General features: G+C 44.8%; 1 protein-coding gene across 1 annotated transcript in view; it reads left to right on the top strand.

Annotated features, from left to right (window-relative positions):
- Window positions 1–21381: 21381 nt before the first annotated feature.
- efna4 (ephrin A4) overlaps window positions 21382–23986 on the top strand; it is a 124586-nt gene continuing 121981 nt past the window's right edge. The window contains exon 1 of the mRNA XM_061983379.1: window positions 21382–21757. Coding sequence (XP_061839363.1) covers window positions 21633–21757 — 125 coding nt within the window. The 5' untranslated portion in view covers window positions 21382–21632. The remainder of the gene's footprint in view (window positions 21758–23986) is intronic.

Raw genomic sequence — 23986 nt, 5'->3', positions numbered from 1 at the left:
GGTTGCATCATGTCATCATTGCTGTTCATAATTGTCATTGACTTTGTGATGAAGAAGTCCGTCACCGTTAGGGATGTTCGAGCCCATTATCGAATCCTCTTAACAAACCGATTCCTTATCGAATCCAGATAGGTTGTTGGGTGTGCACTGACTTCCAAAAGCCATAGATGTTATATGACTGGGCCGGCACGCTGTTTATCCATCCATCCATCCATCCATCTTCTTCCGCTTATCCGAGGTCGGGTCGCGGGGGCAGCAGCCTAAGCAGGGAAGCCCAGACTTCCCTCTCCCCAGCCACTTCGTCCAGCTCCTCCCGGGGGATCCCGAGGCGTTCCCAGGCCAGCCGGGAGACATAGTCTTCCCAACGTGTCCTGGGTCTTCCTCGTGGCCTCCTACCGGTCGGACATGCCCTAAACACCTCCTTAGGGAGGCGCTCGGGTGGCATCCTGACCAGATGCCCGAACCACCTCATCTGGCTCCTCTCGATGCGGAGGAGCAGCGGCTTTACTTTGAGCTCCCCCCGGATGACAGAGCTTCTCACCCTATCTCTAAGGGAGAGCCCCGCCACCCGGCGGAGGAAACTCATTTCGGCCGCTTGTACCCGTGATCTTGTCCTTTCGGTCATAACCCAAAGCTCATGACCATAGGTGAGGATGGGAACGTAGATCGACCGGTAAATTGAGAGCTTTGCCTTCCGGCTCAGCTCCTTCTTCACCACAACGGATCGATACAGCGTCCGCATTACTGAAGACGCCGCACCGATCCGCCTGTCGATCTCACGATCCACTCTTCCCTCACTCGTGAACAAGACTCCGAGGTACTTGAACTCCTCCACTTGGGGCAAGATCTCCTCCCCAACCCGGAGATGGCACTCCACCCTTTTCCGGGCGAGAACCATGGACTCGGACTTGGAGGTGCTGATTCTCATCCCAGTCGCTTCACACTCAGCTGCGAACCGATCCAGTGAGAGCTGAAGATCCTGGCCAGATGAAGCCATCAGGACCAAATCATCTGCAAAAAGCAGAGACCTAATCCTGCAGCTACCAAACCGGATCCCCTCAACGCCTTGACTGCGCCTAGAAATTCTGTCCATAAAAGTTATGAACAGAATCGGTGACAAAGGGCAGCCTTGGTGGAGTCCAACCCTCACCGGAAACGTGTCCGACTTACTGCCGGCAATGCGAACCAAGCTCTGACACTGATCATACAGGGAGCGGACCGCCACAATCAGACAGTCCGAAACCCCATACTCTCTGAGCACTCCCCACAGGACTTCCCGAGGGACACGGTCGAATGCCTTCTCCAAGTCCACAAAGCACATGTAGACTGGTTGGGCAAACTCCCATGCACCCTCAAGGACCCTGCCGAGAGTATAGAGCTGGTCCACAGTTCCACGACCAGGACGAAAACCACACTGTTCCTCCTGAATCCGAGGTTCGACTATCCGGCGTAGCCTCCTCTCCAGTACACCTGAATAGACCTTACCGGGAAGGCTGAGGAGTGTGATCCCACGATAGTTAGAACACACCCTCCGGTTCCCCTTTTTAAAGAGAGGAACCACCACCCCGGTCTGCCAATCCAGAGGTACTGCCCCCGATGTCCACGCGATGCTGCAGAGTCTTGTCAACCAAGACAGCCCTACAGCATCCAGAGCCTTAAGGAACTCCGGGCGGATCTCATCCACCCCCGGGGCCTTGCCACCGAGGAGCTTTTTAACTACCTCAGCAACCTCAGCCCCAGAAATAGGAGAGCCCACCACAGATTCCTCAGGCACTGCTTCCTCATAGGAAGACGTGTTGGTGGGATTGAGGAGGTCTTCGAAGTATTCCCTCCACCGATCCACAACTTCCGCAGTCGAGGTCAGCAGAACACCATCCGCACCATACACGGTGTTGGTAGTGCACTGCTTCCCCTTCCTGAGGCGGTGGATGGTGGTCCAGAATCGCTTCGAAGCCGTCCGGAAGTCGTTTTCCATGGCTTCCCCGAACTCCTCCCATGTCCGAGTTTTTGCCTCCGCGACCGCTGAAGCCGCACACCGCCTGGCCTGTCGGTACCTGTCCGCTGCCTCAGGAGTCCCATGAGCCAAAAGAACCCGATAGGACTCCTTCTTCAGCTTGACGGCATCCCTCACCGCCGGTGTCCACCAACGGGTTCTAGGATTACCGCCACGACAGGCACCAACTACCTTGCGGCCACAGCTCCAATCAGCCGCCCCGACAATAGAGGTGCGGAACATGGTCCACTCGGACTCAATGTCCAGCACCTCCCTCGTGACATGTTCAAAGTTCTTCCGGAGGTGGGAATTGAAACTCTCTCTGACAGGAGACTCTGCCAGACGTTCCCAGCAAACCCTCACAATGCGTTTGGGCCTGCCAGGTCTGTCCGGCATCCTCCCCCACCATCGCAGCCAACTCACCACCAGGTGGTGATCGGTAAATAATAAATGATAAATGGGTTGTACTTGTATAGCGCTTTTCTACCTTCAAGGTACTCAAAGCGCTTTGACACTACTTCCACATTTACCCATTCACACACACATTCACACACTGATGGAGGGAGCTGCCATGCAAGGCGCTAACCAGCACCCATCAGGAGCAAGGGTGAAGTGTCTTGCTCAGGACACAACGGACATGACGAGGTTGGTACTAGGTGGGGATTGAACCAGGGACCCTCGGGTCGCGCACGGCCATTCTTCCACTGCGCCACGCCGTCCCTAAAAGATAGAAAGGTAGAAAGCTCCGCCCCTCTCTTCACCCGAGTGTCCAAAACATGAGGCCGCAAATCCGATGACACAACTACAAAGTCGATCATAGAACTGCGGCCTAGGGTGTCCTGGTGCCAAGTGCACATATGGACACCCTTATGATTGAACATGGTGTTCGTTATGGACAATCCGTGAAAGGCACAAAAGTCCAATAACAAAACACCACTTGGGTTCAGATCCGGGCGGCCATTCTTCCCAATCACGCCTCTCCAGGTTTCACTGTCGTTGCCAATATGAGCGTTGAAGTCCCCCAGTAGAACGAGGGAATCACCCGGGGGAGCACTCTCAAGTACTCCCTCGAGTGAATCCAAAAAGGGTGGGTACTCTGAGCTGCTGTTTGGCGCGTAAGCGCAAACAACAGTCAGGACCCGTCCCCCCACCCGAAGGCGGAGGGAAGCTACCCTCTCGTCCACCGGGTTGAACTCCAACATGCAGGCTCTGAGCCGGGGGGCAACAAGAATTGCCACCCCAGCCCGTCGCCTCTCACTGCTGGCAACGCCAGAGTGGAAGAGAGTCCAGCCCCTCTCGAGAGAACTGGTTCCAGAGCCCTTGCTGTGCGTCGAGGTGAGTCCGACTATATCCAACCGGAACTTCTCTACCTCGCGCACTAGCTCAGGCTCCTTCCCCCCCAGCGAGGTGACGTTCCACGTCCCAAGAGCTAGCTTCTGTAGCCGAGGATCGGACCGCCAAGTGCCCTGCCTTCGGCTACCGCCCAGCTCACATTGCACCCGACCTCTATGGCCCCTGCTATGGGTGGTGAGCCCATTGGAGGGGGGACCCACGTTGCCTCTTCGGGCTGTGCCCGGCCGGGCCCCATGGGGACAGGCCCGGCCACCAGGCGCTCGCCATCGTGCCCCAACTCCGGGCCTGGCTCCGGAGGGGGGCCCCGGTGACCCGCGTCCGGGCGAGGGAAATCTGAGTCTCGGTTCTTGCATTTCCATAGAAGTCTTCGAGCTGCTCTTTGTCTGATCCCTCACCTAGGACCTGTTTGTCTTGGGAGACCCTACCAGGGGGCATGGAAGCCCCCGGACAACATAGCTCCTAGGATCATTGGGACACGCAAACTCCTCTACCACGTTAAGGTGGCAGCTCAGGGAGGATAGGTTGTTGGGTGTGCACTGACTTCCAAAAGCCATAGATGTTATATGACTGGGCCGGCACGCTGTTTATATTGAGGAAAAGCGGACGTGACTGAGGACAGCATGCGGCCGTTGGGTGAAGGTTTCAGGTGCGGGAGGACGCTAAAGGCACGCCCCCAGTGAGCATATAGTGCTGCTATGTGCGTTGTAAATAAAACAATTGCCGACAAACACATCACCAACATGGACGCTCACTTTCGACATCCCGGTGAAGCACACTGGAGAAGAGGGGACCAGCACGGTAGCGAATCGATACACAAAACGGGGCAAGAGAAGTCGGCTTTTATTGTTGTGCTAGCTTGCTATGCTAATGGACAACGAGACTGACTTTGAAAATGACGAGAGATTTTCTGGCGTGTTTGACGGAGAACTTGCCCAGCTGTTCATTTCGGACACAGAAGATGACGACTTTGATGGATTTGTGGATGAGGATTGATCAAAAAATAATGTGAGTATATTGATAAATACTTTAATAAAGTACAACCGAACTCAGCTTTGCTCCTGCTGCCTTTTTAAAACAGCGTCCATGCATGCTAGCGTATGTTTTAAGCTAGCGTATGTTTAACCATGCCTGCGCCCAAAAATACGCTGCGCCTTATTTGTGCGTTAAATACAGAAATAGCACCCGTAACTGACACGGCACCTTTTAATATGGTGCGCCCTATGGTCGCGAAAATACGGCATAGTGGCTTCGATAACGGGAATCGGTTCTCAAAAAGGGATTTGAATCCATGGAATCGGTTCTTTTCTTATCGAACAATCGGGAGAACCGGTCTCGAACATCATCCCTAGTCACCGGGGAAAACTTTGGCATCAAGTGGGTAGGAGGCAGATTAACCGATCTAAACTTTGCGGATGACCTGGCTCTGGTTAGCCATACTCAGCGTGCACTCAAAGAGATCACCAACAATCTCCATGAGCACGGAGAAAAAGTCGGACTACGGATAAGCCAAGAGAAGACCAAGGCCACGGCCGTTGGACAAATACAACACTTTCCACCACTCACTATAGACGAACATGACGACTTCACCTATCTTGGAAGTAACATCTCAAGTACAGGAGACGTGGAGAAAGACGTCAATAACAGAATTGGCAAAGCTGCAGGAGTGTTCCAACGGCTCCGAAACATCTGGCCATCAAGCTACACCTCTACATGTCAGTGGTCATACTAACAGCAACCTACACCTGTGAGACGTGGATGAAGACAGACAGTATCACCAACAAGCTGGATGTCTTCCACCGACGATGCCTCAGATCCATCCTGAAGATCTCCTAGAGAGACCACATCTCCACCGAGGAGGTGATGAGAAGGGCAGGTGTCTGACATTGTCTCTGAGAGGAGAAGGAGAATGATGGGGCACGTACTCCGACTGCCAAGAGAGAGACCGGCAAGTGTGGCAATGGACTGGATGCCAGAAGGTGAAATAAGAGGAAGAGAGGGAGGCCGAAGAAGACGTGGGGACAGACAGCCAAGACCTAAGGGAGATGGTTGTCAGCTGGCACGGAGCAAGAAGAGCCGCCAGAGACCGGAAAAAATGGAGGGGACTCGTCTCCCAATGTTCCAATAAGAACGGGAGGAACTAAGTCAAAGTAAGTAAGTAAGTATGCAGTGCCATTTCAAACTAGTAGGTTTTTTTTTTTTTTTTTTTTTTTTTTTTTTTTTTTTTTTATGTCCTGTCCAGCTTCTCAGGCAAATCATATAGTTGATGTAGATGCCCATGTCGGCTGTTCAGATTTACTTTACAAAAGAGAAGTGTAGGATACTTCTCTTGTTGCCTTATTTGTATTTGACTTTATTAAATGTATTTATATTATCATTTAGTGCAGCCGGGCCGGAGCAGGAGGGGATAGAAAGAGAAAAAAAAAGAAGACAGAGGGGGAAATTGTGGGGACAAGAGGGGGATTAGACAGAGAGACAAAAACAACAACAGCAAACAACAACAACAACAACAATAGAGCAACATCAGCAAATATGACATGTACAAATATGATGGTAAAAGTAATAGCAAATAAGCAGTTAGCGAAAAATAAAAAATAATACAGAAATAACAATGAGCATTATTACACTACAAATGGATCAATACAAATACCAATAGAAATAGCGCTATTGATAATGAACAATACCAATAATTTACCTTTATTATCAACAATACAGTTGTTTGAATGCAACAATACATATACGTAATGATAACTTGAGATACGAAAGAATGCAGAAAAATGGAGGGGGAGAAAGAGAAGCAACCTACATTAACCTTGTAGATTGTTATAGTCACAATAGGTTAAGCTTTGTCAGTGTGCCATGTGTTACACCCAGTTTACCCTAGGGCAACAACGTTAATATATGTTTGATGAAACGTGATTATGTGCATGAGTGTAAGTATGCATATGTACTTGTATATGTACAGAATGTGTATATGTGTTTGTACAATGAATGTATATGTACAGAATGTGTATATGTGTTTGTACAGTGAATGTATATGTACAGTATGTGTATGTGTATGTTTGTATATTGAATGTGCGTGTGGATGTACGAACATTAGGTAGGTAAATATGTACTGTATTTGTGTATGTATGTGGGAGCGTAGGTACCTATGTACGTATGTGAGCATATGTGAATTTGCATGTACAATACAATCGACTCCCAGAGTGCGTGGGAGCCAGAGCACGGCCCCATCACCCCCGAGAGCCCAACCCACAAACAGGAGGCGTGGTGCCCAGGGAACCAGGGACCACCGCCCCCACGCAGCCAAGCCGGCCAGCGACAGGAACCCCAGAGCCCGACCCACCGTACCGCCCACAAGGGCCAGCAGCAGGCCGCAGACAGACGCACCCGGCAGAGGACAGGGCACGAGAAAAGCAGGGGACAGCCAGACCCCAAGCCAGCGAGAGACCACACCCCACACGGGCAGAAAGGCGAGACGCCCCGCCCGAGGGACCCAGAGACTCCCCGCAACCGGACGGGAAGACCGCCCCCGCCCCACCGGCAACCGGGCCCCCACGAGCCCACCCCCCACCCCCGGAGAGCGCGGCGAGGCCAGCCCCCGGCCACCCCACCCAAACCGGCCGCCGCAGGACCACCCAGGCACAGGGCCACGGGAACCACCCACCCCACCCGCAGGGACCCCAACGATGGAGATGGAACAACCAGCAACCGCCCCGCCGAGCCCCCCCCCTGAGGGAGGGGAAAATTAAAAAATAATATTAATAAAATATATTAAAAAATAAATAAATTAATTAATTAATTAATTAATTAATTTAAAAAAAAAAGAATTAAAAGAAGATCACAGACATGCTGACAAACAAGGTCACTACCCCAGCAACTGGCCGACTCGCAGCACCTCGGAATACCTTGCAGCACCAAGCTACCACAACAGACGCAGGGACTAGGCCCAACAGGCCCCAACCAAGACGGGCACCCGGAAGGGATGGACAGCGGGACCCAGGAGCTCCAGACACGCAGTTCGGATGCAGTAGCCTGAGGCGTCGACCCCCGTCTGACAGGCAGGCCCAGAGCGTACCCCCAGAAATATACATACATACATACATATATACATACACATACACACATACACGTATACATACCCACACATACACATATATACATATACATACACATATGTACACATACACATATATAAACATACATACATACACACACATATACATACATATACACAGTTCGTCAGCCCCGACAGCCATCACGCGCGCGCGCTGCCATCAGTCACAACATCAGCCACACCCCTGCACCAGACCCAGCAGCCACGGGCGCCCACACCACAAACAAACGGCAACAGAAACAGCAGCCGCAATAACCCCAGACAGCCAGCACCAGCCAATCAAATCAAAGCGATCAAAAAAAAAACTGCGACCAGCAACCACACGCCACCAGGGCCACGGAGACCAGCCGGCGCCAGCCCGCCGGTCAGCCCGAACGCCAACACGCAAACAAGAGACACCAACAACCCCCCCAACCAAAAGGCCCCCCACCCCAACCCAAACCCGCACAAACACACCACCGCCCAAACAACCGAGACACAGCATCCAGACCAGACACGGGGGCTGCGCCGCCACCACACCAAGTCACCAACAGAGACCCCACAGCGCAAGGTCGGGCCACACGGGCACGGACCCCATCCAACAGGAAGTGAGACCCGCGCGACGCCACACACAAATAAATAATAAGATTAAAAAAATAAAAAATAAAAAAATAAAATAAAATAAAAAATAAAATTTAAAAAATAAAATAAAATAAAAATAAGTAAATAATAAAAATAAAAATAATAAATACATTAAAAATAAAAAAATATATATAACAATAATAAATGAATAAAAGCCTGGCAGGCCACCAGACTGCAGTCCCCCCCGGCCGACGAGGCAATGAGGGGTGCGCCGAACCCCAAACCCCCCATGCATGTGTACAAGGCCCCCAGAGTGTCTACTGTGTAGTTAAAATTAGGAGGTCAGCCGTTACAGCCGACCTCCAGTCCCTATTGATGTGTGTACTGTAGCGTGAGTGAGATATGTATGCTTGTGGGAACTAATAATGCGATTAAAATTGGGGGACATCAAGGTCATGGTGGGTCCCAACCAAACCAAGCCCCCCAAATCCTAAGTGTCTAATATGCAGCTAAGATTGAGGGATGGACGAGCAGGGGACAAGACAGGAGGACTGGAGCCCCATTGGAGGCATCCTCAACCCCCCGCCATGCCTCCCCGCAGGACAATCCCCAAAGTCCTATATATGTGTGACTGTGTGCGCTATAAGTAGGAGGAGTAGAGGGCCCGGACATCCCCCCAGTCCACGCGGCCGACAACCAGGAACTACGGCCAGGAGGCCGCCACCCCCCGCCACAGCCCGTGACCCACACCAGACCACTTTAACGTGACGCCACGCGAGCCCCTCCCCCCGCCAAACAAAGCCAGCCCCCGCCCGCCCCAACCCAACCCTGCAGAGCCCATACCGGCAACCAAACGCAGAGAAACCGCACAGCCCCCACGCCCAATGCAAACACCTCATCCCGGCCATCCACACAGCAACGTGCCCATACGAGTCCCGGCCAGGGGAAGGAGCCCCCCAACGGGGAAAGAAGCCAATGCATCCCGTCCGCCCGCCAGCCCCCAAACCAGCCGGCAAGCCAACGCCAGCCAGCCCCACAACCCCACAAGCGCACAGACACCAGCCACAGTCCCCCAACCACTCCAACCCAACACAGCGATGCCAACCGCTGGTATCACCGCAGCAACCATCACCACCACCGCCCGTCCGCAGCGTAAACACCCGCGGCCGCCGAAACCAAAACAAAAAAGCGACCGACCCCGTAAACCACAACAACGCACACCCCCGGCTACCACCGAGGCCACCAACCCACCTACCCCAACTCATCCACCGCCAGGCCAATTGAGCCACCGGACATCCACACCCATGCACACACCTACACATTCATATACACATACATACATGCATATACATATACATACACATACACACATATACACACGCATGCATATACATATAAACATACACATCCACACATATATACACATTAATACACCCACACACATATACATAAGCCCACATATACACAAACGCATACATACACAACACACACACAAAAAAAATAAAAAAAATAAATAAATAAATAAATAAATAAATAAATACAAAATTAAAAAAAAAAAAAAAAATTGGAGGGGGGACCCACGTTGCCTCTTCGGGCTGTGCCCGGCCGGGCCCCATGGGGACAGGCCCGGCCACCAGGCGCTCGCCATCGTGCCCCAACTCCGGGCCTGGCTCCGGAGGGGGGCCCCGGTGACCCGCGTCCGGGCGAGGGAAATCTGAGTCTCGGTTCTTGCATTTCCATAGAAGTCTTCGAGCTGCTCTTTGTCTGATCCCTCACCTAGGACCTGTTTGTCTTGGGAGACCCTACCAGGGGGCATGGAAGCCCCCGGACAACATAGCTCCTAGGATCATTGGGACACGCAAACTCCTCTACCACGTTAAGGTGGCAGCTCAGGTTGTTGGGTGTGCACTGACTTCCAAAAGCCATAGATGTTATATGACTGGGCCGGCACGCTGTTTATATTGAGGAAAAGCGGACGTGACTGAGGACAGCATGCGGCCGTTGGGTGAAGGTTTCAGGTGCGGGAGGACGCTAAAGGCACGCCCCCAGTGAGCATATAGTGCTGCTATGTGCGTTGTAAATAAAACAATTGCCGACAAACACATCACCAACATGGACGCTCACTTTCGACATCCCGGTGAAGCACACTGGAGAAGAGGGGACCAGCACGGTAGCGAATCGATACACAAAACGGGGCAAGAGAAGTCGGCTTTTATTGTTGTGCTAGCTTGCTATGCTAATGGACAACGAGACTGACTTTGAAAATGACGAGAGATTTTCTGGCGTGTTTGACGGAGAACTTGCCCAGCTGTTCATTTCGGACACAGAAGATGACGACTTTGATGGATTTGTGGATGAGGATTGATCAAAAAATAATGTGAGTATATTGATAAATACTTTAATAAAGTACAACCGAACTCAGCTTTGCTCCTGCTGCCTTTTTAAAACAGCGTCCATGCATGCTAGCGTATGTTTTAAGCTAGCGTATGTTTAACCATGCCTGCGCCCAAAAATACGCTGCGCCTTATTTGTGCGTTAAATACAGAAATAGCACCCGTAACTGACACGGCACCTTTTAATATGGTGCGCCCTATGGTCGCGAAAATACGGCATAGTGGCTTCGATAACGGGAATCGGTTCTCAAAAAGGGATTTGAATCCATGGAATCGGTTCTTTTCTTATCGAACAATCGGGAGAACCGGTCTCGAACATCATCCCTAGTCACCGGGGAAAACTTTGGCATCAAGTGGGTAGGAGGCAGATTAACCGATCTAAACTTTGCGGATGACCTGGCTCTGGTTAGCCATACTCAGCGTGCACTCAAAGAGATCACCAACAATCTCCATGAGCACGGAGAAAAAGTCGGACTACGGATAAGCCAAGAGAAGACCAAGGCCACGGCCGTTGGACAAATACAACACTTTCCACCACTCACTATAGACGAACATGACGACTTCACCTATCTTGGAAGTAACATCTCAAGTACAGGAGACGTGGAGAAAGACGTCAATAACAGAATTGGCAAAGCTGCAGGAGTGTTCCAACGGCTCCGAAACATCTGGCCATCAAGCTACACCTCTACATGTCAGTGGTCATACTAACAGCAACCTACACCTGTGAGACGTGGATGAAGACAGACAGTATCACCAACAAGCTGGATGTCTTCCACCGACGATGCCTCAGATCCATCCTGAAGATCTCCTAGAGAGACCACATCTCCACCGAGGAGGTGATGAGAAGGGCAGGTGTCTGACATTGTCTCTGAGAGGAGAAGGAGAATGATGGGGCACGTACTCCGACTGCCAAGAGAGAGACCGGCAAGTGTGGCAATGGACTGGATGCCAGAAGGTGAAATAAGAGGAAGAGAGGGAGGCCGAAGAAGACGTGGGGACAGACAGCCAAGACCTAAGGGAGATGGTTGTCAGCTGGCACGGAGCAAGAAGAGCCGCCAGAGACCGGAAAAAATGGAGGGGACTCGTCTCCCAATGTTCCAATAAGAACGGGAGGAACTAAGTCAAAGTAAGTAAGTAAGTATGCAGTGCCATTTCAAACTAGTAGGTTTTGATCAAATAAAAGTAACATTAGTTTCTTTAAAAAGTAGGGGGGGAAATGGGAAAAAAATCGGAAATCGAACATTTTGTGGAATAAATCTGACATTTTATTTTGAGACCATATCACTAAGGCCGTGTTTTTCAACCTTTTTTGAGCCAAGGCACATTTTTTTCATTGAAGAAATCCGGAGGCACACCACCAGCAGAAAACTAAACGCAGCCGATATTGACAATAAAAAGTCGTTCTCGCAATTGTTGGATATGAATTCAAACCATAACCAACCATGCATCACTATAGCTTTTGTCTCAAAGTAGGTGTACTGTCACCACCTGTCACATCACGCTATGACTTATTTTGAGTTTTTTGGTGTTTTCCTGTGTGTAGTGATTTAGTTCTTGTCTTGCGCTCCTATTTTGGTGGCTTTTCCTTTTTGTTGGTATTTTCCTGTAGCAGTTTGATGTCTTCTTTTGAGCGATATTCTCTGCACCTGCTTTGTTTTAGCAAACGACGCTATCCTTCTTTGTGGGGACATTGTTGATTGTAATTGTAATTGTCATGTACGGACGTACTTTGTGGACGCCGTTTCTGCTCCACACGCTGTAAGTCTTTGCTGTCGTCCAGCATTTTGTTTTTGTTTACTTTGCAGCCAGATCAGTTTTAGTTCGTTTTGCATAGCCTTCCTTAAGCTTCAATGCCTTTTCTTAGCGGCAATCGTCTTTGGTTTATTTGTGGTTTAAGCTGTCGTCTGCATATTGTGATCACGACAAACCATGTTCCCGACATCGACATCTACGACATTAGCTACTTGCTGCCATTTACCGATATGGAAGAGTATAACATGGTGACTCTGCCGAGCTCTAGAGAACACCGACACTCAACAGCGGCACATTATTTGCGGATTATAAATACTGGTTTGCAAAAAATATTTTTAGCCCAAATGGGTGAAATTACATAATTTCCCACGGCACACCAGACAATATCTCACGCGCGGCACAGTGGTTGAAAAACACTGCACTAAGGCATACTGGACAGCTATAATGGGGCCTGTGTCAAATACAAGCTGATACAAAAGCCGGGGAAGTAGGGGAGTGGTTAGCGAGAGTGCGTGCGTGAGTGCATGTGTACATTACAATGCGCGCCACGGGTGTTGTTACTGTTGTGTTGTTGCTTGATACAAAAACAAACAAAGTTGTCCTTCTGCAAGGCAAAACTGTCGTCTTTTCCACAGGTCAAGTGTGGTCAGTGGTGTCACAGACGCCTGCCTGCTCCTGCCTATTAATGGACGGCAAAGCTCGAGACGTTGCCGTTCAGCAGGAGTTACGTATCTCGAATGGCAGGAGCGAGTTTATTTGCTTCTGCTCCTCTGGGAGTACACAATATAATAAACTGGGACAAGCTGTAGAAAATGGATGGCTGGATGGATGGATGTTCGTGGGCGCCTTCGCTGACGTCACACGTCACTTAGCAACAGGCACCGCCTTTTAAAAGCACAGACACACACTGATCTCCTATCAAACGTATCAAAAGCATATGCCACATATTTTATTTCTTTAACACATTAGTTACTTTCTCTAGCAATTAATTACATTTATTAAAGAGGAATTCTGTTAGTAATTCAATTATTTTTTGGGTAAAAATTAGTTACTTAATTTCATAACACTGGAAATTACACATAACTTCATTGTCGCCATCAGCGCCATGACTTGTTATCCAAGTTAAGGTAGACTGTTTTATTGTTCTACTATTCATAGTGGTTAACTTATGTTTACACGTTTGACAAGTATCAATGCTTTAAAAGAACAACACTACATGAAAAACCTCAACATTAAGCCTTTGTCATTCCTCATTTAAGTTATTGCGTTCTTTTGTTTTTACGTTTTACTGTATTGAAATGGTTAACATTGGTTGAAACTTGTATGCCAGCTAATAATATGACAATGGTATTTCAAACATTCACATTTTAAAGCAAAGATGCAGAAGTAAAGCATAGACTGGCGGTTGGTTTGTTTAACATTATACAAATAGCAGTAATTAACTAAGTTATACTGTATATACTGCAAATTACACTGGTACCTCGGTTCTTGTACGCCCCACTTTTACACAAAAAATGTTACCAAATCCTTTGCTCCTGTTTTTGTATACTTGTTTCTATTATCGTACCGCCAAACAAACTAGTCCACTCGCAAAATCGAGTGCTCAATTTAAGAATCCCACAGAGTGGTGAGGTTTCTTTTGGGGATTTTTTTTAGAACGATTGCAAAATAAAACACAATGGGGTCCAAAAAAGTTGTGAGTTACAGCCCTTTGATGATGAAGGTGAGAAACATTTTTGAATTTAAGAAAAAATTCATAGCAAAGTACAAAGGTGGTATCGGCGTGGCTATCCTCGCCTCATTTCCCTCTCAACTAATCGCCGTCTTTGCCAACAAAAGTCTTCAATAAACAATAAGTGATGTTAAATGTTCATTTATCCATTTCATGTATTATTTATATGTATTTAACATTATTTTTGGCAGTTAAAACTATAGTCTGCAGTGTTTCCCACAGGACAGGCATCTATTTGTGGTGGTGTGGTCGGCGGGCGGGCGGGGGAGTTGGGGGGGTTTGGGGCGGCGGCAGCGGCGATGACCAAGAAGAACGCGGAGTTGGAATATAATTACAACATTTTATGTACATATTTATATACAGATTTGAACAATTAGTGATTCACTGAAATATATTTATTAATTGTGGTTCTTACAAAAAATATATCTTATAAAATATAAAAGCTAAAATGTCTCTTAAAGCTCTGCCCCTTTAATTAGTGAATACTAAATAATTTAACTTTAGCCTACTACTACAACCATATTATTTACCAGCAACATGAAGTGAAACAGAGGCAGAGGTGTCCTGCCACAGTCAGTCAACCTCCTCCTCCTCCTCCTCCTCCTGCTGCTGCTGCTGAACAGGTCGCACCTGTGGTATGAACTGTAGGCCTACCTCCTCTCCAAGTCGAGCCCTTTTCGGCCGTTGAAAATATTTTTCTATACTCATCTGTGTGAAGGAGTGAACATCCAACATTAGAATTTATTACTAACGGGCAGAAGCGCTCTATGTACAGTGCCGTCTAACCTTAAGCGGCAGCAGCTCAACACATGCAGGGTTCAACGTTAAGGTTTTTTTCTACTTGCCTGACTTCTCAAATCTACTTGCCCCAATATTTGTACTTGTCCTGCCTAGGTTTTTTTCTGGCTGTGTAGTGCTCATGGCTTATATCTTAATAGAATACTTCCCGTTGACTATTTACAACACTACACAGTATTTATTATTATTATTATTATTATTATTATCTATAATTGCATTTAAATGGCATTGCATACATGTCAAATTAAATGCTATTTCACATTATTTGACCAGTAGCAGTTACACTCATCTGAACAGGTCAGCCACCTGTTTAAAGCCCAATCACAGTTGAAATCTTGAAATGAATGGTCTTTAATGGCCAAAACATTAACCTGGACAACATTTTAACAGCTGGTTGGCTCAGATTTTATTATTTTCATTGCATTCACATGCTGCAGTGGACACTGGACAATTTAGCTTCAGTCCATGTGTGTTTATTGACAACATGGTTATAACCTGGACACGTTAGCTCGTCGGTATTGTAACACGTGACTGTTACTACGAGCGTCTGCCCCGGGCCACGAGTCAAACAGCGGCGGTGTTAATGAAGCAGCGTCAGGCTGCTCACCGTCAGTGAAACGCTCGGTGAAATCACGGATTAACGTTAAATATATGACGAGCCGCGAGCGATGCAGCTATAACCTATCTACTAGTGATGGGTTGATGAGACGTCATGAAGCGTTTTGACACATTGCAAAACTGTATTGATACTGTGTCGATACTGTGTCACTAAATAATGACATCTGCTGAACATTAAAAATCCCTACAGGCAACCTATGGACCGACTCAACTGACACTGATTTTATGACCTAGTACAGTGGTTCTCAAATGGGGGTACGCGAACCCCTGGGGGTACTTGAAGGTATGCCAAGGGGTACGTGAGATTTTTTTTAAATATTCTAAAAATAGCAACAATTCAAAAATCCTTTATATATTTATTGAATAATACTTCAACAAAATATGAATGTAAGTTCATAAACTCAGTGAAGCACAAGCTCAGGTTTGTCGCTAAAATGTCTGTCAAAAAGAACTGTGAAAAGAAATGTAACTATGCAATATTCAGTGTTGACAGCTAGATTTTTTGTGGACATGTTCCATAAATATTGATGTTAAAGATTTATTTTTTTTGTGAAGAAATGTTTAGAATTAAGTTCATGAATCCAGATGGATCTCTAATACAATCCCCAAAGAGGGCACTTTAAGTTGATTATTACTTCTAGGTGTAGAAATCTTTATTTATAATTGAATCACTTGTTTATTTTTCAACAAGTTTTTAGTTATTTTTATATCTTTTTTTTCCAAATAGTTCAAGAAAGACCACTACAAATGAGCAATATTTTGCACTGTTATACAATTTAATAAATCAGAAACTGATGACATAGTGCTGTATTTTACTTCTTTATCTTTTTTTTTTCAACCAAAAATGCTTTGCTCTGATTAGGGGGTACTTGAATTTAAAAAAAAATCACAGGGGGTACATTGCTGAAAAAAGGTTGAGAACCACTGACCTAGTATATACAATAATATAAACCAAGTCATTGTATTTCATTTAGGATTATTTCATAACTTCATTTAAATAAAAATATATTTTTTGTCTTTTTTAGATACAGTCAAATAATGTGAACATGTATCATAACATGGAAATCTAAGAGAACGTGTTGTGAATGAGGATGCTTGTGGACCTGGAAATTATTATTTATTTATTTTTACACATTTTTATTAAAAAAAAACAGTTTTTCCAACGTATTCAATTTTAGACGCTTTCTCTTCTTAGTTATTTCTCCGGCTGTAGAAAAGAGCCGCTCACAGGGCACAGAGGAGGCGTCAGTGCGACACAGTTCGCGTATCGGTCACGTGACCAAAACAGCTCATGATCGGTCACGTGACTTTCTAAAAGCGGTACGCGCACCGACACAGGGTTTCGCTCTATGAGCTCGACGCATGCATGCATCGGTGTTGCCGGACCCATCACTACTATCTACCTATAACACCTGTAAAAATGAAGCAATGCTACCACGCTAGCAAGTGTTAGCTAGCCGGCTATGAGCCACCAAGCTGCTAACTGTCGCCAAAAGGCACCATTTAAGTTTTTTTCCCCATGGCATCCTGGATCAAGGCTTTCAGCAGCTTTTGGACGTTTGAGGTAGAAACGTAGGAAGCGCCATCATTATGAAAAGTAGCCGGCGAGTATTTTGATTCCGTCCGTCCCTCTTCTTCTTCTTCTTCTTCTTCTTCTGGCCCACCAGGTGAATTAAGTGCTATTGCATAGTGCATAGTAGGCTACCGCCACCTACTGCACCTGAGGTGTAACTACAAGCAACATTCACAGACAGTCCCATTGCTTTTATGAACGGTCGACCGAGTCAAAAGCCGAAAAATCCATTTGTGGCGGACGTAATTCTTTCGTGGCGGGCCGCCACAAATAAATGAATGTGTGGGAAACACTGGTCTGTACGAAATATGTCATGTGTCAATATTAAATTCAATTAATGATGCATTTTGGGTGTCTGGAACCGATTAATTAGATTTACATTCTTTCTTATGTGAAAAACTGTGTCGGTTTTTACGATCAGTTTTCGCCTGACCTTTTTGAACGGATTAATTACAAAAATCGCGATGCCTCTATACTTGTGTGGTCGTTAAAAATGTTCAGATGTTTTATGATGGTAACAGATTGAAACTGGAACAGAATGTTTTGGTTTCTTGAGGTGCATCCCGATTCTAAATCAATTCATGATTTTAAAAAATGTATAAAAAAAATGTTTTCATAAAAAAATATCTAAAATATTTATTTTAAAACAATGTATTATTTAAAAAAGGTTTTTAAGCCATCTCCATGCAACCAGAATGAGCTCTTCTAACCTGAAACCTGTTTTGAAAAAGTTTCATCATAATTATTATATCAAATAATGCATTGCAAAAATAGGTTTTAATTGAAAATCATGTTGAATCGTTAATCGATTCTGAAGCGAATTGTCTCCCCATTCATTTTCTCCATTCATTCCTATGGAGAAAATGTCTAACCCCTTGTAGCAGTTTGTGTTTAGCTATGTTTTACTGTAAAAAAAAAAAAAAAAGAAAGAAAGAAAAAAGTAGCCCAAACTCAAGGCTTTCAAAATGAATAATAAAATTAATTACATCCTCATTTAAAATAAAAAAAAGCACCCAGTAAGAATTGCTTTTGGAGTTTCAGATCATTTTGCAGTCTGTTCCCAGTAAGAGTCTGCATATTTAAATACCCTTTTTGCCAAATTAGTAAGGGGCTGTGGAACACAGCATATAAAAGCGAGCCTTAAATATTTCATATTTCCAGACAGATAATAATCTGGAAGATTGTAAACAGACAAAATGAATATTAAATATCCACTGTACATAATGAATATCAGTACCTACTACAACTTTCTGGTCCAACAGACCAATCACAGTGAATACGTTGTATTGTGCCCCACAAGGGGGTCTTCTAAGTCTCAGTTCCTCCACTGTGATCCTTTTCTGTATTTGCTGAGGGGGCGCTTGTTGGCCCAGTGGGGACAAATTAGCCACACAGGAGCTGTGAGGCATCATGGGAAATTAATGATCTCCGAGAAGTGAGCTAATGATTGTGCACACACACTCACACACACACACACACACAGACACACAGACACAGACACATTCACACACTCGACGAATATATAGATAGAGCAACAGGAGGACGGATGGGGGTGGCGACAAACAAAATGCTATCAATGTAACTTGGATGAGTGATTGTGGTGCAACAAAAGCACACACACACACACACGCACCCACACACACACACACACACACACGGTGAATCCAATAATTACAGAGGCCCTCCAGTGGTTTTCACCCACGGAGGCACAGTGATTACTGTCACTACAAACTCCCCTGGGGGGTGTGACACGCTAGGAATTAACACTTAACACATGTACACATTTCATCAGAGCTTTTTTGCTTATAGCAAATGTCCACACACAAGAGAAATGTCCATTATAAAAAGGACGACAGTAGAAAGACTACAGAACACAAAATAAACACAAACACAAACACAAAAACATAGGTCTTGCAGAAAACAGTAGGTAAGGCTGTATTTTTGCCTAATTCCTGTGAGAATCCTACATGTGACTGAAGCTTTATGGGGTGGGACTGCCACCACCAGGTAGCTTCAGTGAGCAGATAATACTGTATCATCTCTATCTCTTCCTGGCTTATCAGGTCTTTACTCACACTTTAGGTGAGGGGTGGTGCAAACAAACTAACCAAGACCCACTGTATGTATAGTGTTTGCACTTGTTTTCAAAAAGTACCTGTATTTTTTTTACTTACAGTTGTGGTCAAAAGTTTACATAAACTTGTGAAGAACATAATGTCATGGCTGTCTTGAGTTTCCAATAATTTCTAACCTCTTATTTTTTTGTGATAGAGTGATTGGAGCACATACTTGTTTGTCACAAAAAACATTCATGAAGTTTGGTTCTTTTATGAATTTATTATGGGTCTACTGAAAATATGACCAAATCTGCTGGGTATACATACAACAATGTTAATATTTGGTTACAGCAATGTTAATATTTGGTTACATGTCCCTTGGCAAGTTTCACTGCAATAAGGCGCTTGTTTTTCAACCACTGTGCCGCGGCACACTAGTGTACCGTGGGATATTTATTGTTTGGTGTGCCGTGGTAAATTATGTAATTTCACCTAATTGGGTTAAAAACATTATTTGCAAACCAGTTATTATTTGTGATGTCAAGAGATCGGCAGAGTAACCGTGTAATACTCTTCCATATCAGTAGGTGGCAGCAGGTAGCTAATTGCTTTGTAGACGTCAGGAACATGATGTGTCGTGATCACAATATGCAGGCGACAGTGGGAGGCAGCGTGCAGGTAAAAGGTGTCTAATGCTTAAACCAAAAATAAACAAAAGGCATTGAAGCTTAGGGGTGGCTACCATACTTGCCAACCTTGAGACCTCCGATTTCTGGAGGTGAGGGGGGGACGTGGTTGGGGCGGGGGCGTGGTTAAGAGGGGAGGAGTATATTTACAGCTAGAATTCACCAAGTCAAGTATTTCATATATATATATATATATATATATATATATATATATATATATATATATATATATATATATATATATATATATAAATACTTGACTTTCAGTGAATTCTAGCTATATATACACACACAGTATATATACACACAGTATATATATATATGTATATATATATAAGAGAAATACTTGAATTTCAGTGTTCATTTATTTACACATATACACACACATAACACTCATCTACTCATTGTTGAGTTAAGGGTTGAATTGTCCATCCTTGTTCTATTCTCTGTCACTATTTTTCTAACCATGCTGAACACCCTCTCTGATGATGCATTCTGCTTCGTCTCCTTGTTGTGTGCGCAGTTGTGCACTGCACTCTCTAAAAGCCCTAGATGTTATTGTCACATATGCATGTACAGTAGATGGCAGTATTGTCCTGTTTAAGAGTGTCACAACATTGCTGTTTACGGCAGACAAACTGCTTTACGGTAGACGAATACGTGACTGCTGTTGTTGTGTGTTGTTGCCGCGCTGGGAGGACATTTATGAAACTGCCTAACAATAAACCCACAAGAACTCGCCCTCGATCATTCCACAGTTATAACATGATTGGGCAGGCACGCTGTTTATATTGTGGGAAAGCAGACGTGAAAACAGGCTGTCGACACGTCACTCAGGTCAGCATGGAGCTGGAAGGGGCGTGGCCTCCAGCTCAGCCTGAATTTCGGGAGATTTTCGGGAGAGGCGCTGAATTTCGGGAGTCTTCCGGAAAATCCGGGAGGGTTGGCAAGTATGGTGGCTACGCAAAACGAAAATAAAACTGAACTGGCTGCAAAGTAAACAAAAACAGAATGCTGGACGACAGCAAAGACTTACAGCGTGTGGCGCAGCAGACGGCGTCCACAAAGTACATCTCAAAATGACATGACAATCAACAACAAAATAGGAGCGCCAGACAAGAACTAAAACACTACACACAGGAAAACACCAAAATACTCCAAATAAGTCACAGCGTGATGTGACAGGTGGTGACAGTACACCTACTTTGAGACAAGAGCTATATTGATGCATGCTTGGTTATGGTTAGAATTTGTATCCAACCATTGCGAGAACAACTTTTCACTGTCAATATCGGGTGCTGAGTTTAATTTTTTTGATGTTTTTTGCTGGTGGTGTGCCTTGGGATTTTTTCAATGAAAAAAATGTGCCTCGGCTCAGAAAATGTTGAAAAACACTGACTTAGACAGAGCAAAGCTAATGTACAGCAGTTAGCTACAGCTACTTCCGGGTTATAACGGTGCTTTTAGGTCAGGAAAATGTGTTCTTCCACCCAAACAAATCAGGTTGTGGTAAACTATTTTGAGTGAATGAACTTACAAGTGTCTCCACGGAGAGGAGACTACTTCCTGAAGAACCGGACAGGCTTGTTGTTGTCTCGTCAACACCAGTCGGCGCAACTCACTAGCGTTTGGCTGTGTCCGCTCAACCACACCCTTGTCTCCTGATTGGTCCAAAGTTTCCTTGGTCCCGCCCTCCAAACCTTGCCGGCTCCACCCCTCCGCCTGCTGACACTCTTCAACCAAACCTTTTACACGGTCACTGCCTCCCCTCATCTTGACCTTTTTTTTTTTTTTTACTTTTACCATTTAAGAAAGGGGCGCGCCGAGCAAAGCGAAAATGAAGATTGTGGATAAGTCATCAACAAGTCCTTTCAACTTTGTCCGCACTTTGTGACTCCCGGAGCCACCTGCGCGCGCAGAATGACGCGCACTTTTCGTTTTTAGACGCCGAGGTTGTTGACAAAAGTCAGCTCACCTGTTTTGTTTTGGTTCTTGGGCGGCGATGGGCTCCCTCATTAGGACCCCGGCCACTCTGCCTGCTTGGAAAACCACTTTTTTACTTTTAAACATCATCTCAGCCGCCTGGACCAAAAGGCACTCAGTGTTTTGGAACTCCACCAACAACAGGTAAACACGGGTCTGCACTCAATGTGGAGAAATGCATTGTATTTATTTATTATAGATGCTAGTGTTTATCTGCTGTGCACAAACTTGGCTGGTCTAAGCTTGCACTGTTGCTCAACAACTTGAATAATATTTGCTAAATGACTCAGTAGGAGGGAATCCAAGACATGCAGCACACCCCTGTAGCTCATTTCCTTCACCTGTGCTCACCCGTGCACTGCCAATTCTTCCAATCGGGCTCTGACCCCCCCCCCAAAAAAACATTCCCAGGTCTTATATTCAAGTATGCATAAGTAGAAAGTAGAATGTGTGTGTGTGGGTTGGAGTATGGGGCCCATTAAGAAGCTCACCTGCTGATCCAGGTGTTCCTCTCAAACTTAATTGAAGGGTTGACGTGGTAGAGCTGCAGGGGAAGTAGCTCCAACAGACCCAACTCTTTCATATGCATATCAGGATGAGACCCCATTTTCCTCTATGTTGCTTTTCTCATTCATTTTGATGTAAACATTTCTTGATGGGGAATTGTGGAAACTGAACGAATGATCCGTTCCAGTGTCAAGCTGTGTCCACCATAATTGACTGCACAGGCAGTGTTTTAAGCAGCAGTGCACCATTCTTAACTGTCATGCCAACCTGTGTGAAGTTGGCCCCCCTCGTCATTTGCACATATTAAAATAACACATTATGCTACATTTTAACTGGTTGGTGCTGTAAAAAAAATATAATTGTGTTAATGTTTTTAAGTGTGTAGAAATATGGGGAAACAACTACAAAAAAGATCAATTAGAATATAGAATAGAATAGAATAGAGTTTTATTGTCATTATTACAGTGAACAGGTTCAAAGAACAACGAAATTGGAGCAGATCCCCTAAAGTGCATACACAATAATATAGTAATAGAAATAGTAAAAAAGATAAAAAAGAAGATATATATCTATATCACATCACATCAATAGTGAATAAAGCAAAACATGTTCTAGACCAAAAATCACTTCATATTCTCTACTGCTCACGAGTGTTACCATATCTATGAGTTACTGTGTAGAAATATGGGGAAATAATTACAAAAGTACACTTCACTCACTAACGGTGTTACAAAAAAGATCAGTTAGAATAATACATAATGTTGGATATAGAGAACATACAAATCCTTTATTTATTGAATCAAAAATACTGAAATTCCATGACATAGTGAATTTGCAAACAGCTAAAATTATACACAAAGCAAACTATAACCTGCTACCCAAGAATATACAACAATTATTCTCAAAAAAAGAGGAGAAATATAATCATAGAGAAAAATGTAATTTAAAACATTTGTATGCACGTACAACACTTAAGACCTTCAGTATATCAGTATGTGGAATTAAATTATGGAATGGATTAAGCAAAGCAATCAAACAATTTACTAATATGATCCACTTCAAGAGACTCTTCAAACTTAAAGTGTTTACAAAGTACAAAGAACAAGAACCATGACAAACATTCTCAATTTATTTCATCCATCCATTCATTCATTCTCAAAATAATCTTACTTATCTCATCATATGGAATATGACTGACTTCACCAACTTTTATTATTATTCTATTATTATTATTTATTTATTTATTTGTATTGTGATTACTTATGGAGTATAGTGTGAATAAATTGTGAACAGGAAGTGTACAAAAAGTTTTAGCAACTGTTATGTAAAAGAAAAGGGGTAGGATTAAATAAGCTCTGCTTCTTCCTACTCCTTTTCGAACATGTTGAAAAGAGAAACTGGAAATTGTGATGTATCATGTTGTTCGAAATAAACTCAAACTCATATATATGTATAAAAAAATATATATAAGACATGACACATGAGGACATGACGGACACATTGTGCTCACTCGGGGCCTGTTTAATGCTACTATGGCTCTTGAATATTAGAATAATACATAATGTTGGATATAGAGGACATACAAACCCTTTATTTATTCAATCACAATTATTGAAATTCAATGATTTGGTGCATTGGCAAACAGCTAAAATGATGTACAAAGCAAACAATAACCTGCTACCCAAGAATGTACAACAATTCTTCTCAACAAAAGAGGAGAAATATAACCTTAGAGGAAAATCTAATTTAAAACATGTGTATGCTCGTACAACACTTAAAACCTTTAGCATATCCTTATGTGGAATTGAATTATGGAATGGATTAAGCAAAGAAATCAAACAAAGCACCAATATGATTCAGTTTAGG

The sequence above is a fragment of the Nerophis lumbriciformis genome, linkage group LG21 (assembly GCF_033978685.3).
Source record: "Nerophis lumbriciformis linkage group LG21, RoL_Nlum_v2.1, whole genome shotgun sequence".
NCBI lineage: Eukaryota > Metazoa > Chordata > Actinopteri > Syngnathiformes > Syngnathidae > Nerophis > Nerophis lumbriciformis.
The sequence above is the reverse complement of the archived record's forward strand: the minus strand, read 5'-3'. Positions and strand labels throughout refer to the sequence as shown.